Source organism: Oncorhynchus masou, chromosome 28 (assembly GCF_036934945.1).
Source record: "Oncorhynchus masou masou isolate Uvic2021 chromosome 28, UVic_Omas_1.1, whole genome shotgun sequence".
NCBI lineage: Eukaryota > Metazoa > Chordata > Actinopteri > Salmoniformes > Salmonidae > Oncorhynchus > Oncorhynchus masou.
In genome coordinates this window covers 46,474,510-46,493,756 of record NC_088239.1, presented here as the reverse complement: position 1 = coordinate 46,493,756, position 19,247 = coordinate 46,474,510, and the positions used below count along the sequence as shown (strand labels likewise).

The window sequence follows — 19,247 nt, the reverse complement described above, 5'->3', positions numbered from 1 at the left end:
AAACATGGTAGAATCATTCACACAACTGCACCGTTTTCTTTTTTTTGTTGGTAACATATCTTTTGTGATCACCCCACAGTGTTCCCCCCCAGACCGTTACCACAACCTAATGAAACATTCTGGAAACCTTTAAAGAGCAAACTAAATGTCTTCTGGGAACGTTCTTGCAACATCAGACATAGGTTTTTATACAAACACTGTAGAATCATCAGCACAACTGGAAAGTGTTTGTGTTCTCGGAACATTTGCCGCAACCTAACGAATGTTCTTGGAACTGGCACAGAACCAGTTTTGGTTTGCTGGGAAAACATTACTGGTACATTGTGTTATTCCATTACTTGAAAACCTAGTTAGAACATTTGGGGAACGTTCTGTTGTGGTTGTTACAGATGTTGTGCACAACATTTTAGTGAACGTTAGGAGAAAAAAAAATGTATGTTTGGTTTTGGGATGTTATCATCCTAATGTTAGATAAAAAAACTATTTAGAACTTAATGGGATTCTTAGCTAATGTTCTGGGAATGTTCCCGGTTTGTTGGGATCCCTCTATTTGTAATGTTGCTAGGAGGAAGAAGATTCTAAGAAGGCTTGCCCTCCTGTGGAGGGTTAAGTATTTGTTCCCTTTTGGAAGAGCAAAGTAAACCTCAGCCATTCACGGAAGGCAATTACCTGCCTCTCTGACTCTGTCAAGGTACTGAATGGAGTATCACTGACTTTGATTGATGGAAGATTTAACGCACGAGTGGTTTTGGGATAACAGAGAGCACTGAGGATGCTAGCTTGGTGAAAACAATGGTCAAATAAATGCTTTTGTCCAGGTGAGTTTAGGTTTTGTTTGTGTTGAAACAACGTTTGAACGTCCCAGTAAGATCTTATTGCTACATGCAACGCAATGCAAAATGTTCCTTTAAATTCTATGAAAGTTAATTCAAATACCTTACTTTAGTCCTAAAAAATACTTTGAACAAATATTGTGTATGGCTGCAAACTCAACCCCCCCCCCCCAGCACCCCACTCCTCCTAACTATTTCAAGGTGGGCCTTTTTTTTCTGAAGCTGAAAATTGAGCCAGTTAGGAGGCTTGTGGATAGTCAACCACAAATCTTAAAAATAACAGTTGAGAGCAAGCATCGAACGTTTACTTTGGAAAACAAACATCGTCCCAGACCACCGTTTCATTGCCCCGACCGTAGTGCGTCCACAGAGCTCCTACACACACACACACACACACACACACGCGCGCACATGCACACACACACACACACACACACACACAAAAACACGTATCGTAATTTCAGAGAGAGCAGAGAGTGTAGAGCGAGTCTGGCGTTGACAGCTCTGGCCTGGACATGAAGCCTTGTAGTAATGAAGGTCAAACACTGGGAGTGTGTGTGCAAATGAATGAAGTCATAACATACAGACACGCTAGACTAACCCCACAGCTATCAGAGGAGATTGCTAGCCGCTAGCCATGGGGTCTGAGCTAAAGGCTAATCCCTCCCACAGCGCTGACCGGCGTGGCGTGTATGTGAGTGTATGTGTTATGACTTCATTCATTTACACACACACACTCCCAGCCCTCCCCTATGGCCTGCGGTTCCTGCCCTGGTCATTGTTCCCTGCTGAGCAGAGGTCAGCACTCAATTGTTCTCTCCTTCACAACAATGGGATAATGCTGACTCCCTCCCTCCCTGGCACTGTCCCCTGTCGCCAGTTCACATAATCCACCAGGACTGTGTTAGGGATAATCAACATGTCCCTTCTAAATGTCATCGGTGCGTGTGTACTATTAAATGTCACCTCTTAATGGGAAGCAGGACAACAATGGAGGGTGGGAGGCCTGCTGGGAGTTCCTCTGTGGTGGCTGACACAGACACTGTGTTAACCAGAGTGGCTGGAGAAGACGCTGGTTACGATAGGAGTGACTGAGAGGGTTGGATCCATACCTTACAGTTCTATACTTCTTATAGTTCCCGGTGCATAGCAGGAAAAACTCACTATTGGAGAAGAAGAAGAAAACTCAAGGATATTGGCCGCGTTTGATGTAGCCTCTTAGATGTCTAAGCGCTGTCTCGATCAACATCACACAAATGATTCAATCACTAATCTTACCCTAGTACTGTATTTCACTCTGTCTTTTCTCACCAGAGCTGCATGATGGAACTGACTGGGGATTGATTGGCCCTTACTTCATTAGTAATGAAAGTCAGTCACCCTTTCCTTCAGCTGGGTTCAGGCCTGTAGTGTGTGTGTGTGCCTGCGTGTTTGTGTGTTCAGGGCTGTTTATCCTGCTCTACTTTCAGCCTGTGAAATACAGTATATAGCTTTGACCTGAGCTCACTGAGAGTCTTTGTTTGTCCTGAGGGAAAGTGCTGTTGGCCCTCGCATACGCACACACACACACGCACACTCACACACATACATTTACATGGACATTTTTAGTTATTTAGCAGACGTTGTATTCCAGAGCGACTTACAATTAGCTGGCGTTGTTACCTTCAAGTAATTCTCTGTCTTGCTAGGGTGTTGGGGATGGTCGGATGGGCGTAAGCATCTGCCTCTGATTCCAAAAGGTTGCCAGTTTGAATCCAGCGATAGAAAGTTGTTTTTGAGATATCGTTTTTTTGCCTGTCCCAAACCTTAACCCTTACCTTAACCATTCAGAGTTAATGCCTAAACTTAACCTTGAACGCACATTTGACGTTTGTAACAACTTTGAAATGTTACTTTTGAGAATCACGGATTAACGTCTAAATCTGACGCAAGACTGTGAGAGTTAGTTGTTTAAGATAGCTAGGTGAGACCACGACACACCACAATCGGAACAAGTACATTTCCCCCTCAATGAAGTCGTTATGTTCCCTCAGCAAAGTCAGTTGTAGTAGGAAAAAACACATAAAAACACATAATTTTTTTTTTTTTTTAAATAACATTTTGGGGTTGGGGGGGGGGTGCCGTGGGATTTATTTACAATACTCTGTAAAGAGGTAGGGTTTCAGATGTGTTTGGAAGATGGGTAGGGACGCCGCTGATTGGGATGCCAGGACAGAGAAGCGCTTTGACTGGGCTGAGCTGGACCTGCCAGGTGGGATGCAGTCCAGAGCTTGAGACCTCCAGCCCTGAGAGGGTAGAGAAGGAGGGTTCACGGCATCGAAGATCCAGGAGGAGGAGAACAGAGGAGAGAGAGTCAGCATCGGGAGAGTGGGTGTTGGTTTCTTGAGGAGGGGAACCACTCTGGCCATCTTGAAGTCAGAGGGGAGGCAGCCAGTGGTCAGGGATGAGTTGATGAGGGAAGTGAGCAATGGGAGAAGGTCTCCAGAGATGTTCCGCAGAAGGGAGGAGGGGATGGGGTCTAGTGGGCAGGTTGTCGGGTGGCTGGACATCACTAGTCACAGTTTCATCTGGAGAGACAAGAGAGAAAGTTCCCAGACAGAGAATGTTTTCAACAATAATGTCTTTGCCTCTTCCCTGATCCAAATGGAGAGCCTTCCAAGGCATAGAACACCAACCTAAGCCCCAGTACTGGCCCCGGCCCTGGCTCCAGTACCTGTCCCAGTCCTGGCTCCAGTACCTGTCCCAGTCCTAGCTCCAGTACCTGTCCCAGTCCTAGCTCCAGTACCTGTCCCAGTCCTAGCTCCAGTACCTGTCCCAGTCCTAGCTCCAGTACCTGTCCCAGTCCTAGCTCCAGCCTCATCTCTAATGCTAGCCCCAACCGCAACCCCAGCACCTTACCCCCGCCCCAGCCCTACCCCATCTATAGCCCTAACCCCATCTCCAGCCCTAACCCCATCTCCAGCCCTAACCCTAGCCCTAATCCCATCCCCAGCCCTAACCCCATCTACAGCCCTAACCCCAGCCCTAACCCCACCTACAGCCCTAACCAAATCCCCAGCCCTAACCCCATCTCCAGCCCTAACCCTAGCCCTAATCCCATCCCCAGCCCTAATCCCATCTACAGCCCTAACCAAATCCCCAGCCCTAACCCCATCTACAGCCCTAACCCCAGCCCTAACCCCATCCCCAGCCCTAACCCCATCCCCAGCCCTAACCCCATCTCCAGCCCTAACCCCAGCCCTAACCCCATCTCCAGCCCTAACCCCATCACTAACCCCATCCCCAGCCCTAACCCCATCCCCAGCCCTAACCCCATCCCCAGCCCTAACCCCATCCCCAGCCCTAACCCCATCTCCAGCCCTAACCCCATCCCCAGCCCTAACCCCATCCCCAGCCCTAACCCCATCTCCAGCCCTAACCCCAGCCCTAACCCCATCCCCAGCCCTAACCCCAAGCCCTAACCCCATCCCCAGCCCTAACCCCATCCCCAGCCCTAACCCCATCTCCAGCCCTAACCCCAGCCATAACCCCATCCCCCCCCCAGCCCTAACCCCAGCCCCAGCCCTAACCCCAGCCCTAACCCTAACCCCAGCCCTAACCCCATCCCCAGCCCTAACCCCATCCCCAGCCCTAACCCCAGCCCTAACCCCATCCCCAGCCCTAACCCCATCCCCAGCCCTAATCCCCCCCATAACCCCAGCCCTAACCCCATCCCCAGCCCTAACCCCATCCCCAGCCCTAACCCCATCCCCAGCCCTAACCCCAGCCCTAACCCTAACCCCAGCCCTAACCCCAGCCCTAACCCCAGCCCTAACCCCATCCCCAGCCCTAACCCCATCCCCAGCCCTAACCCCAGCCCCCCATAACCCCAGCCCTAACCCTATCCCCAGCCCTAACCCCATCCCCAGCCCTAACCCCAGCCTAACCCCATCCCCAGCCCTAACCCCAGCCCTAACCCTAACCCCAGCCCTAACCCCATCCCCAGCCCTAACCCCAACCCCAGCCCTAACCCCAGCCCTAACCCCAACCCCAGCCCTAACCCCATCCCCAGTCCTAACCCCAGCCCTAACCCCATCCCCAGCCTAACTAAGCCCCCCATCCTAACCCCAGTCCTAACCCCATCCCCAGCCCTAACCCCATCCCCAGTCCTAACCCCAGCCCTAACCCCACCCCAGTCCTAACCCCACCCCAGCCCTAACCCCACCCCAGTCCTAACCCCATCCCCAGTCCTAACCCCATCCCCATATCCCCCCATCCCCAGCCCTAACCCCAGCCCTATCCCCCCTAACCCCAGCCCTAACCCCATCCCCAGTCCTAACCCCATCCCCCTAACCCCATCCCCCTCCTAACCCCAGTCCCAGTCCTAACCCCATCCCCAGTCCTAACCCCATCCCCAGTCCTAACCCCAGCCCTAACCCCATCCCCCCTAACCCCATCCCCAGCCCTAACCCCATCCCCAACCCCATCCCCAGTCCTAACCCCATCCCCAGCCCTAACCCCCATCCCCAGTCCTAACCCCATCCCCACCCTAACCCCAGCCCTAACCCCATCCCCAGTCCTAACCCCATCCCCAGTCCTAACCCCATCCCCAGCCCTAACCCCATCCCCAGCCCTAACCCCATCCCCAGCCCTAACCCCATCCCCAGCCCTAACCCCATCCCCAGCCCTAACCCCATCCCCAGTCCTAACCCATCCCCAGCTAACCCCAGCCCTAACCCCATCCCCAGTCCTATCCCCAGTCCTAACCCCATCCCCAGCCCTAACCCCATCCCCATCCTAACCCCATCCCCAGTCCCTAACCCCATCCCCAGTCCTAACATCCCCAGCCCTAACCCCATCCCCAGTCCTAACCCCATCCCCAGTCCTAACCCCATCCCCAGTCCTAACCCCATCCCCAGTCCTAACCCCATCCCCAGTCCTAACCCCATCCCCAGTCCTAACCCCATCCCCAGCCCTAACCCCATCCCCAGTCCTAACCCCAGCCCTAACCCCATCCCCAGCCCTAACCCCATCCCCAGCCCTAACCCCATCCCCAGTCCTATCCCCAGCCCTAACCCCATCCCCAGTCCTAACCCCATCCCCAGTCCTAACCCCATCCCCAGTCCTAACCCCAGCCCTAACCCCATCCCCAGTCCTAACCCCAGCCCTAACCCCATCCCCAGCCCTAACCCCATCCCCAGTCCTAACCCCAGCCCTAACCCCATCCCCAGTCCTAACCCCAGCCCTAACCCCATCCCCCTAACCCCATCCCCAGTCCTAACCCCATCCCCAGTCCTAACCCCAGCCCTAACCCCATCCCCAGTCCTAACCCCATCCCCAGCCCTAACCCCACCCCAGCCCTAACCCCATCCCCAGTCCTAACCCCATCCCATCCCCAGCCCTAACCCCATCCCCAGCCCTAACCCCATAACCCCAGCCCTAACCCCATCCCCAGCCCTAACCCCATCCCCCAACCCCATCCCCAAGCCCTAACCCCATCCCCAGCCCTAACCCCATCCCCAGCCCTAACCCCATCCCCAGTCCTAACCCCAGCCCCAGCCATAACCCCATCCCCAGTAACCCCATCCCTAGTCCCCCAGCCCTAACCCCATCCCCAGTCCTAACCCCATTCCTAACCCCAGCCCTAACCCCATCCCCAGCCCTAACCCCATCCCCAGTCCTAACCCCATCCCCAGCCCTAACCCCAACCCCAGTCCTAACCCCATAACCCCCCCAGTCCTAAACCCCAGCCCTAACCCCATCCCCAGCCCTAACCCCATCCCCAGTCCTAACCCCATCCCCAGTCCTAACCCCATCCCCAGTCCTAACCCCATCCCCAGCCCTAACCCCATCCCCAGTCCTAACCCCAGCCCTAACCCCATCCCCAGTCCTAACCCCATCCCCAGCCCTAACCCCATCCCCAGTCCTAACCCCATCCCCAGTCCTAACCCCATCCCCAGTCCTAACCCCATCCCTAACCCTAACCCCATCCCTAAACCCATCCCCAGCCCTAACCCCATCCCCAGTCCTAACCCCAGCCCTAACCCCAGCCCCAGCCCTAACCCCATCCCCAGTAACCCCTAACCCCATCCCCAGTCCTAACCCCAGCCCCAGTCCTAACCCCATCCCCAGCCCTAACCCCATAACCCCCCCAGTCCTAACCCCACCCCAGCCCTAACCCCATCCCCAGTAACCCCATCCCCTAACCCCATCCCCAGCCCTAACCCCATCCCCAGCCCTAACCCCATCCCCAGTCCTAACCCCATCCCCAGTCCTAACCCCATCCCCAGCCCTAACCCCATCCCCAGTCCTAACCCCAGCCCTAACCCCATCCCCAGTCCTAACCCCAGCCCCAGCCCTAACCCCATCCCCAGCCCTAACCCCATCCCCAGTCCTAACCTCAGTCCTAACCCCATCCCCAGTCCTAACCCCATCCCCAGTCCTAACCCCATCCCCAGCCCTAACCCCATCCCCAGTCCTAACCCCATCCCCAGTCCTAACCCCATCCCCAGTCCTAACCCCATCCCCAGTCCTAACCCCATCCCCAGTCCTAACCCAATCCCCAGTCCTAACCCCATCCCCAGTCCTAACCCCATCCCCAGTCCTAACCCCAGCCCCAGTCCTAACCCCATCCCCAGTCCTAACCCCATCCCCAGTCCTAACCCAATCCCCAGTCCTAACCCAATCCCCAGCCCTAACCCCATCCCCAGTCCTAACCCCATCCCCAGTCCTAACCCCATCCCCAGTCCTAACCCAATCCCCAGTCCTAACCCAATCCCCAGTCCTAACCCCATCCCCAGTCCTAACCCAATCCCCAGTCCTAACCCAATCCACAGCACAGCCCCAGTCTATTCTGTACCAGACAGGGCCGACCCAGCGGGATGTTTGTAATTACACACTCAAACAAATCACCAGGGGAAACAAAGCAGTTGTTCCAAACACAAAACATATTGTTCTCTGCATGAGAGAAATAATAACATAACAGACTGTCTCAGGCCAGAATAGAGCGGTTTTAGGGAAAAGTCTTCACAGACAATAGACTGTACTAAGGTTAGTTAAACTAGGGTTTGTTAACCACCCCAACATTCTAATGTGTTGTTTTTGATTCGCTGTTTTCCAGGCATGCCCATCGGGATCCCGGGACTTCCGGGTGAAGCAGTGTGCCGACTTCGACAGCATGCCGTTCCGTGGGAAATACTACAACTGGAAGCCCTACACTGGAGGTGAGATCGGAATAATGCATTAATCCACCAATCGCTCCCGTCCATTCCGCTGTCGTTCTCTACCCATTTGCAGTAGTTTATTCGGCGCTTTGATACCTTTCATCATACAGTAGCTTCCCAGAGTCTGGGGTCCTCTCTGGCCCTCGGTGACAGTCCAAAGGCTTCTCTCTGTGACTGTGTACACATCTAATACCAACAGTAGGCAGGATTGTTTGATAGGCCCAGAATTCCTGGGATTCCCACATTGTGTTTGATGGCCCTCTGGACAGCCATTCCAACCCTTTAGCCCTCAATGAAGACATTGGAGTGGGAGTGTGGGAGGGGTGGGATTTGGGTCCATTGAGGCTTGAATTCTGGATCATCACTATCTGGGCTACAATTGATGAATTGGCACCAGGACTTACTATTACCTTACAGATGTAGGTTCTTAATTTGATCCCTCTGTAGCGGCTGAGAATTTTTCCTGCACCGCAGGAAATGCAGACGAGCTTCACGATTTACACACATTCACTGAAAAGCCACACGTCATTATATTATTGCACTTTTCATGCAGCCTGATTTTGGCCAGCTAATAGCCTAACCACCTAAGCAACATTATGTACGAAACGTTCAAATCCTGTTGCTGCAGGATTATTTTGCTGTGACAACACTGGTCAAATTAACATCCTACACCTGTGTGTGTTCTCTAATTTACACTAGAGATTGCAGTGGAAAGTTACTCACAAAGAAACACACACACGCATGCACGCGCGCACACATGCAACTCATAAAGCACAGTCTAGTGCTACTCCGTCCCAGGCCGTTGCGCTATAAGTTGAACTCTGTTATCACAACTCCCATTAGTCAACGCTATGAGCTCCTCTGTAGCTGGTACAAATCTATTGGACTGTCAGTCTACATGTAGAGGTTGGATGTCACTGTGTGTGTGTGCGTGCCTGTGTGTGTGTGTGTGTGTGTGTGTGTGTGTGTGTGTGTGTGTGTGTGTGTGTGTGTGTGTCATGGCAGCCCCAGCTATCTCTCCCAGTGTCAGTACTGAAGTGACGTCAGGCCCCAGGTCCAGGATCAGATCTAAGCACGACTCATAGAAGTCTTTATTACTATCAACAAACTCTAGAGGAGAGCAGAGAACAGGGCCTGGGTTCATGTTCTGGCCCAGACTCTTGGCTCACAACTAGCACCACAAAAGGTTTTCTGGGATAAAAAATAAATAAAAATCTATATTGTAAACTGTATTATTTTCTTATAGATAGATGTATTCATAGTCATGTCACTCATCATGGCACACATGATGGGTATGATGTGACTCAACTGTTATTTATATAAACTGGGCGGTTCAAGTCCTGAATGCTGATTGGCTGACAGCCATGGTATATTCAGACCGTATACCACGGGTATGACAAAACATGTATTTTTACTGCTCTAATTACGTTGGTAACCAGTTTATAATAGCAATAAGGCACCTCGGGGGTTTGTGGTATATGGCCAATATACCACAGCTAAGGGCTGTAACCAGGCACTCCGCGTTGCGTCGTGCGCAAGAAGAGCCCTTAGCCGTGGTATATTGGCCATATACCACACACCCCCTCGTGCCTCATTGCTTAAATACAACATGTGTTATAATGTGTTTGAACCTATAGTCGTTATGGCTGAACCTTAGTTTTCTGTCTGTGGCCGGTGGGTGTAGACACAGGTTATCAAAAGTCACATTGTGAGAAATGCCTCTAAGTTTGAGGTCGACGTGGCCTAGTTGGCAAAGCATGGCACTTACAATGCCAAAGGTTATGCCACCCATGTGTAAAATTATTATTATATGTTAAGTTGTGTCTGATATCTCCCTACTGTATGTATAACTATGTGTACAGGTGTCGACCCCTGCCCTGTGGAGGTTTGTCCAGTACCTTCTGACCTCTGCCCTGTCTGTTCCAGGTGGCGTGAAGCCGTGTGCTCTGAACTGTCTGGCGGAGGGATATAACTTCTACACCGAGCGCTCCCCGGCCGTCATCGATGGAACACGCTGCCAGGCCGACTCACTGGACATCTGCATCAATGGAGAGTGCAAGGTGAGAGAGAGAGAGTGTGTCTTTGTGTGCGCGTGTGTGTGTGTGTGTCTGTTTGTCTGTCTTGAGTGTGATGAGTGTTCTTGTGGTGGTAATATTTTCAGCTGTCCTTTCAATTACTGTACATTTCCCCAGATAAAAGTAGTGCTTCTGGTTCCCACGCTGTGACTCACCCTCAGTCAAACAGACCCACGCTGCTCCCAGTCAGGACCCAGCCGGTATGGTGCTGACTCCCCCATAGGAGAAACACTGTACCATGGCTATGACCTGGTTACATTGTGATAGATCAGCTAATAAACGGGATGACTGTATAACCTAATGTAATGATCCTGACCATGTGACCTGACCAGGAAACCTGACCCGACAAAACTCAGCCTGTGACCCAGTTTGTACAGTTTGTAGTCACAGTGTTTGTGTTCCTTCTTATCTCAAGGGACCTTGTTTATATGATACTGACTGACTGGGGGAAAGTGACTGAGAGACAGCAAGGAAATACCATTATCCAATATGGAACAATGTGGCGTTAGAACAAAACGTGGAGTTTCAGTCAGTTGGTTTTCAGTGAGTGGTTGGCAGAGGTCTTAATCTAGACTCTTATCACAACTCAACAGATCATGTCTGGGATTGTTTTGAAGTTCTCCTCAGGAAACTGGCTATCCAGATTAACGTGGAAGTTGAGTTGAAAGACACTGTCATTTATTTCACCACTGGGCGTTTGTTTAAAATAAGGTTTGAATTTACGTTCAAAAAAGGTTTTTGAGTTGAAAAAAAGCTGAAAATTTACGTGTTTATTAAGGAGATCTGGCATCTACTGCTGTCTTTGTTCTGTGTGTGGACACTGTACAGTATGTGTACAATCGGGTTAGGGTGTGTGTGTGTGTGTGTGTTGGAGGTTTCTTCCCAGAAAGCACTGGGACATGTTCATTCCTAGTCACAGTCCAATGTGCCTTTTTATTTCAGCAGCAGTTGGTCTTCTAGAGTCTTCTAGAGTCTCTGACATGACGTGATTAATCTCTGGAACACCGTCTGCCTGGAGGCTGCTCGGAAATACTCGAAATGCTTCATGTAGGCCTGTGCACGTGTTGGAGAACGACAAAGGGAGAGAGAGAGAACAGGGGGAAAATGAAAGGGAGAAGAAACAGATAGGGATAGAGCAGAGAAATGTGGATGGAACGAGAGAGTGAATGCGAGGGATGTGTGAGAATAAATGTATTTTTCTCTCCTGTCATTATTAAGGCGACACCCATTAATTCTCCTTATCACATTTTAAAGGAGTCTACACAACTATGAGATACTCACTTTACAGTAACTCTCTAAAAGAGACTGGCAGTTCAACGACTGTTCAGCGACTGTTCAATCTGACCCTCCCGTCCAACTGTCGTTCTACGGTTGCTAATCACTTACTGTCCAATCATGAGTTAGCGTTTTAACTGACGTAAAACTGCTGCTCCATGCAGCTTCCACAGACTTGAAGTCACTTCTTCAGCACTTTTCTTTATTACTATGGTATTACTACAGTATTATTAAACAGCGGCATTACTATGGTATAAGTTATACTTAAAGTAATATAACATGGTACTCTGTCTCCTCTCTCAGCACGTAGGCTGCGACAACATCCTGGGTTCGGACGCCAAGGAGGACCGCTGTCGGGTGTGTGGAGGGGACGGCAGCACCTGTGAGGCCACAGAGGGACTGTTCAATGACTCCCTACCCAGAGGCGGTAAGACCCAGTCTGGGGACAGAACTTGACAGGGCTCTTTACTTCAGGTGGGCAAATGTTTTAGTTCCATCCAAACTGAAGAAAAAGATGAAGGGTCTCCCCTCTGAGCAAGTACACGTAGTGGGAGAGTAGTATGTACACTGAGAGGACAAAATATTAGGAACACCTTCCTCATATTGAGTTGCACCCCCTTTTACTCTCTGAACAGCCTCAGTTCATCGGGACTCTACAAGGTGTCGAAAGCGTTCCATTGGGATGCTGGCCCATGTCGACTCCAATGATTCTCACAGTTGTGTCAAGGTGGCTGGATGTCCTTTGGGTGGTGGACCATTGCTGAAACCCAGCAGCGTTGCAGTTCTTGACACACTCAAACCGGTGCGCCTGGCACCTACTACCATACCCCGTTCAAAGGCACTTAAATCTTTTGTCTTGCCCACTCCGTGTTTCAGTTGTCTCAAGGCTTACAAATCCTCCTTTAAGTGGATTTAACAGGTAACATCAATAAGGGTTCATAGCTTTCACCTGGATTCACCTGGTCATTCTAGGTCGTGGAAAGAGCAGGTGTTTCCAATGTTTTGTACACTCGGTGTAGAGATGTGTAACGTGTAAAGAAGGGAGGATCAGAGAAGAGGGGTGTGTAATGTTGAGGAGACAGCAGTGTAAAGAAGGGAGGATCAGAGAAGAGGACTGTGTAATGTAGAGGAGACAGCAGTGTAAAGAAGGGAGGATCAGAGAAGAGGACTGTGTAATGTAGAGGTGACAGCAGTGTAAAGAAGGGAGGATCAGAGAAGAGGACTGTGTAATGTAGAGGTGACAGCAGTGTAAAGAAGGGAGGATCAGAGAAGAGGACTGTGTAATGTTGAGGAGACAGCAGTGTAAAGAAGGGAGGATCAGAGAAGAGGACTGTGTAATGTTGAGGAGACAGCAGTGTAAAGAAGGGAGGATTAGAGAAGAGGACTGTGTAATGTTGAGGAGACAGCAGTGTAAAGAAGGGAGGATCAGAGAAGAGGACTGTGTAATGTTGAGGAGACAGCAGTGTAAAGAAGGGAGGATCAGAGAAGAGGACTGTGTAATGTTGAGGAGACAGCAGTGTAAAGAAGGGAGGATTAGAGAAGAGGACTGTGTAATGTAGAGGAGACAGCAGTGTAAAGAAGGGAGGATTAGAGAAGAGGACTGTGTAATGTAGAGGAGACAGCAGTGTAAAGAAGGGAGGATCAGAGAAGAGGACTGTGTAATGTAGAGGAGACAGCAGTGTAAAGAAGGGAGGATCAGAGCAGAGGACTGTGTAATGTAGAGGAGACAGCAGTGTAAAGAAGGGAGGATCAGAGAAGAGGACTGTGTAATGTAGAGGAGACAGCAGTGTAAAGAAGAGAGGATCAGAGAAGAGGACTGTGTAATGTAGAGGAGACAGCAGTGTAAAGAAGAGAGGATCAGAGAAGAGGACTGTGTAATGTAGAGGAGACAGCAGTGTAAAGAAGGGAGGATCAGAGAAGAGGACTGTGTAATGTAGAGGAGACAGCAGTGTAAAGAAGGGAGGATCAGAGAAGAGGACTGTGTAATGTAGAGGAGACAGCAGTGTAAAGAAGAGAGGATCAGAGAAGAGGACTGTGTAATGTAGAGGAGACAGCAGTGTAAAGAAGAGAGGATCAGAGAAGAGGACTGTGTAATGTAGAGGTGACAGCAGTGTAAAGAAGGGAGGATCAGAGCAGAGGACTGTGTAATGTAGAGGAGACAGCAGTGTAAAGAAGGGAGGATTAGAGAAGAGGACTGTGTAATGTAGAGGAGACAGCAGTGTAAAGAAGGGAGGATCAGAGAAGAGGACTGTGTAATGTAGAGGAGACAGCAGTGTAAAGAAGGGAGGATTAGAGAAGAGGACTGTGTAATGTAGAGGAGACAGCAGTGTAAAGAAGGGAGGATTAGAGAAGAGGACTGTGTAATGTAGAGGAGACAGCAGTGTAAAGAAGGGAGGATCAGAGAAGAGGACTGTGTAATGTAGAGGAGACAGCAGTGTAAAGAAGGGAGGATCAGAGCAGAGGACTGTGTAATGTAGAGGAGACAGCAGTGTAAAGAAGGGAGGATCAGAGAAGAGGACTGTGTAATGTAGAGGAGACAGCAGTGTAAAGAAGAGAGGATCAGAGAAGAGGACTGTGTAATGTAGAGGAGACAGCAGTGTAAAGAAGAGAGGATCAGAGAAGAGGACTGTGTAATGTAGAGGAGACAGCAGTGTAAAGAAGGGAGGATCAGAGAAGAGGACTGTGTAATGTAGAGGAGACAGCAGTGTAAAGAAGGGAGGATCAGAGAAGAGGACTGTGTAATGTTGAGGAGACAGCAGTGTAAAGAAGGGAGGATCAGAGAAGAGGACTGTGTAATGTTGAGGAGACAGCAGTGTAAAGAAGGGAGGATCAGAGAAGAGGACTGTGTAATGTAGAGGAGACAGCAGTGTAAAGAAGGGAGGATCAGAGAAGAGGACTGTGTAATCTTGAGGAGACAGCAGTGTAAAGAAGGGAGGATCAGAGAAGAGGACTGTGTAATGTTGAGGAGACAGCAGTGTGTAGAGAAGAGTATGTGTTTCAGAGCGAGTCCATTCCCCTGTGCATTCTGAAAGCTGCCAAACACCACAAGTTTGTAAGCACTTTCCGGTAGACACATCCTCGTGCAGAAAGGCAAGGTAAAAACTCAGGAACGTATTGTCTTTTTGGCAGAGCAGCCCTGTCCTAGTGCCAACAGAGCACTGTAGCCAAACACTTCTGTGTGTCCTCCCCCCCCCCCTCCCCTTTGTCACCCAATGATAAAGCGTATGGTTTTGGGAGTTGAGAAACATGTTGTCAAAACATAAATGGAAACATAATATATTTGCATTAATGACATGATCCGGTGAAGGACTCGGAGTGGAGATATGGCTTCATCCTGGCTTTGGTTCCAAGACTTGTCTATAGGGAGGCAAAAGCACTTTCTCCTTCTATGGTCTGTCCAGTAATGCATCTAAAAACACATTTGCTGTGTCTCTGTAATGGCGGTGTCCTTTTCTCTACCAGGTTACATGGAGGTTGTTCTGATACCAAGGGGATCAGTCCACATAGAAATCCAAGAAGTCTCCATGTCCAAGAACTACATCGGTAAGTGACCTCTTTCCAACGCTATATGAGACGGTCGTCGTTCGAATGATTTTGATCATCCTGTGTTTCTTCACAGTCTCTACATCTGAAAAGGTTCTAAGTCATTATGGCCCGTCCATAACTCCACACAATTAGTGCTACACTACTGTGAAGCAGTTTGAGATGAACCTGTTTCATATTAGAGGGTATTGCTTCAGTTCCTGGTTTAAAGATTCCGGTTTCCGCACCACCTCGTGCTTTCTCAGTCAATGTATTTTTAACCTGCACTGAAATGAACAGCTTCGACATTAGAGAAAATATTCAGCGCCACGTCCAGTGGGAGTCTTTGGCGTTGGTCTCTCCCTCTGGAACGTTGGTCTCTCCCTCTGGGGCGGCACCATAGCCTAGTGGTTAGAGCGTTGGACTAGTAACCGGAAGGTTGCAAGTTCAAATCCCCGAGCTGACAAGGTACAAAACTGTCGTTCTGCCCCTGAACAGGCAGTTATCCCACTGTTCCTATGCCGTCATTGAAAATAAGAATTTGTTCTTAACTGACTTGCCTAGTTAAATAAATAAATACAAATAAAGGTTGGTCTCTCCCTCTGGAACGTTGGTCTCTCCCTCTTCTTTCCAGACGAAAACGGAACAACATTCACAGCTCTGACATTCGGCATCAAAACAATCAAACAAGCCCGTTTAGTGTTGTTGTCGTGGGCTGACATTAACGAGGGAGTTTCGCCGTGTGACCGAGTGGTGAATTTACGGCTCAGGTTGTTGATGGAGGACTGAATTCAGGCTTAGAAACGTCAGGCGCTGTTTGATTTACAGCCCCACGGCCCTCGTGGATTCAAATGGATAGCAGAATATTTATATGTCAACATTTATTTTATTTGATACATACGTTTTAACGATTGCCACTTTGTGTCCTATTGTGTAGACGGCACTCTCTATGTCCCTTCCAAGTAATGTGTGACAGGCCCTAAAAAGCTGTGGGAGTATTTGGTCTTGGTAAAGTTGTGTGAGGCTGCCTTTAGCAGTGGAGATGGACTGAGAGCTCACTGTTTGAATGTGCAGACGAGGTGGCAGTAAAGACTATCCCCCAAAACAGGAGGAGTCACATAAGTATTGTTGTAATGAAATGCGTAAATGCTGCAAAGTGCATACGCATGAGGAATCAGCTAGAGACAGATAGAGAGAGAGGGAACACAGTGTTTGGATCGTTTCTCCTCAATTTGGCCCCATTTCAACTCTGAGAAAATGGATATTTTGAGATGTGTTGTGCTTGGAGACAACTTCTTTGTTTTGACGACCAGCAGGAATGGTATTCATGGGATTCTTCCAAGCTTTCACCTGAAGTGTGTGTGTGTGTGTGTGTGTGTGTGTGTGTGTGTGTGTGTGTGTGTGTGTGTGTGCGTTTTCTCTTTCCCTCTGAAAGGTGAGAGTGTGTGTGTGTGTGTGTGTGTGTGTGTGTGTGTGTGTGTGTGTGTGTGTGTGTGTGTGTGTGTGCGTGCGTGCGTGCGTGCGTGTGTGTGAGCTCGCCTTGAGTGCTGCACAGTGTCTGTTGAGGAAAAGAAATTTGCCAATGACATCAGGAGAGGACGCCGGTGTTGATGATGAATGATGGTGATGACATCACACCAAAACACTGCCACCACCTGTTGTCTTGGCTACCGTTCCTGGGTAGTCTTTGGCTCACCACTCTTGTCAGCATTTTAACAGGCTGCTATTTTAGCTGTAGGGGGTTCAGTGAACTACACTCAACCCTGCCTGAGAGCTGAAAATGTGTCTTAGCAACGCCAGCGCATTCCTCCTACCTAGGCTTTATCTCAGTGGGCTATCACGGTGCCATGGGTACAAATCCACCTAGAAACCTTCTTCTATCGGTGCCTTTCTTGTAGCGTTGAAGTCAGAGGGAGATGACTACTTCATCAACGGAGCGTGGACCATCGACTGGCCCAGGAAGTTTGACATCGCAGGAACAGCGTTCCACTACAAGAGGCCACTTGACGAACCTGAGTCGCTAGAGGCCCTGGGGGCCACCACGGACAACCTAGTCGTCATGGTAACCACATTTGACTGTTTTGTTGTGTGTTGAGTAAACAATGTGGGAGGGGTTTGTCTTTGACATAGAAAGAGGATCAAACACAAAAAGGGCTTTTTCAGGCATGTTTCAGCCCACCGGGTGTCCTTAGTCAATTTGGGGGGTGGAGAGGGGGGGATTCCACGAAAAGGGAATTTAACAAAGACAACCTTAAGATGTTACTCGTTTGAATCGACATGAAGCACAACAGCTGCTCCCAGCAATCCTTAGCTGACCTTCAGGCCAGTAAGACTGTGCTGGTTCGGGGTTTACTACAGTATATACAGCAACGTAGATATTGAAAAAGCCATTTCTGGCTCAATTCAAATGCAAGTGGACATGTGTTTTGGTGAGGGTGTGTGTTTATGTTTGCGAGCGTGTTCTGGCTTGTGAAAACCTGCGCGTGTATGTGCACGGGTGTAAGTGTGTGTAATGCCTGGATGTCTGTGTGTGTGTGTCTGCGTTTGTGTTTCTTTAAGCCGTCCCACTCCATGGCCCTCAGGACCGCAGTGGCTTATGCCTGGACATGAATAGTGGAAATACCAGACCCCACAGCACCACTGGAATAGGGCTGGGGTTAACCCGGTTAGGGTTAGGAATAAACAGAGCTGTCCATCCCACCACAGGCCATTCCGTTGTGGCAACTGAAAAACGGCATCATTCCTATGTTCCCTTGCATCCAATACTGCGTCAAATACTGCATCAAGTACACTAACATAAACACAGTGCTCATTGGATGATTTAGAGTCTCCGCCGCTGTACTGTACAGTAAGAGGAACACATAACAACTCTTTACTGACTTATTCTATATTTCAATAATGAATCATTAGATTTTTTTTTACATTGTGTTAATGATGGCAGATTGACATTTCCACGTTTTTTTCAAGATGAGCGATGAGAAGAGAATCGCTCAACCCATCGGGTATCTCACTACGGCCCCATATGCCCTGTCTTGAAATATGCTTGGCAGAAGCGTTAAAAGTATGTTTACATTGTAACACTTCTGACAGCCAGTTTATAGCATTCCCAGAAAGCATGGATTATTGAGTCATTGTTATACTGAGCAAAAATATAAACGCAACATTAGGCCGTAATCTATGGATTTCACATGACTGGGAATACAGATATGCGTGGATCAGAAAACCAGTCAGTGTCTGGTGTGACCACCATTTGCCTCATGCAGCGCGACACATTTCCTTCGTATAGAGCTGATCAGACTGTTGATTGTGGCCTGTAGAATGTTGTCCCACTCCTCTGCAATGGCTGTGTGAAGTTGCTGGATATTGGCGGGAACTGCAACACACTGTCGTACGTGTCTGGTGAGTATGCAGGCCATGGAAGAACTGGGAAATGTTCAGCTTCCAGGAATTGTGTACAGATCCTTGCGACATGGGGCGAGGTGATGGCGGCAGAGGAATGGCACAACAATGGGCCTCAGGATCTCGTCACGTTATCTCTGCGTTCAATTTGCCATAGATAAAATGCAGTTGTGTTCGTTGTCCGTAGCTTATGCCTGCCCCATACCGTTACCCCCCTGCCACCATGGGGCACTCTGTTCACTACAGTGACATCAGCAAGCGGTATTGAGGCCGGTCAGACATACTGCCAAATTCTATAAAATGATGTTGCAGGCAGTTTATGGTAGAGAAATTAACATGAAATTCTCTGGCAACAGCTCTGTTGGACATTCCTGCAGTCAACATGCCAATTGCAAGATTCCCCTAAAACTTGAGACATCAGTGGCATTGTGTTGTCTGAAAAGACTGCAACATTTTAGAGTGGACTTTTATTGTCCCCCAGCACAAGGTGCACCTGTGTAATTGTGTGTAGATCATTGACAAAAATTACAATTAAATCCATTTTAATCCTACCTTGTAACCCAACAAAATGGGCTGTCAAGGGGTGTGAAGACGTTCTGAAGGCAGTGTAGGTCAACCTTTGTAATGGTAAAGGTTTTTAATACATTTCAGGTGCAGAAGATGCGCTCTGTTCATTCTCCAAATTCTGTCGCTAAGTATATTTCATGATACTGGAGAATGATCTGATATCACTATATCATTCATTTTTAAATCCAGTAAATAGAACATAATGCAGTCAATTCTTGAACTGCATTTCTTACTTTGAGAAAGACAAAAAATAGTATTTTGTAGTTAGGAATTTTACTCTCTAGGTGTCCTGTAAATCATTTACAGAGAGCACTTTTTTTCAGCCTAAAATGTGCCTTTTTTATTACCACATCTGTCAATCTTATCGAATGTTT

The 19,247-nt window shown here is 49.1% G+C and overlaps 1 protein-coding gene across 1 annotated transcript in view; it reads left to right on the top strand.

The window, feature by feature from the left end:
• LOC135517686 (A disintegrin and metalloproteinase with thrombospondin motifs 6-like) overlaps window positions 1-19,247 on the top strand; it is a 121,766-nt gene that overhangs the window by 89,785 nt on the left and 12,734 nt on the right. The window contains exons 15-19 of the mRNA XM_064942200.1: window positions 7,933-8,035; window positions 9,962-10,095; window positions 11,689-11,812; window positions 14,848-14,928; window positions 16,806-16,969. Coding sequence (XP_064798272.1) covers window positions 7,933-8,035; window positions 9,962-10,095; window positions 11,689-11,812; window positions 14,848-14,928; window positions 16,806-16,969 — 606 coding nt within the window. The remainder of the gene's footprint in view (window positions 1-7,932; window positions 8,036-9,961; window positions 10,096-11,688; window positions 11,813-14,847; window positions 14,929-16,805; window positions 16,970-19,247) is intronic.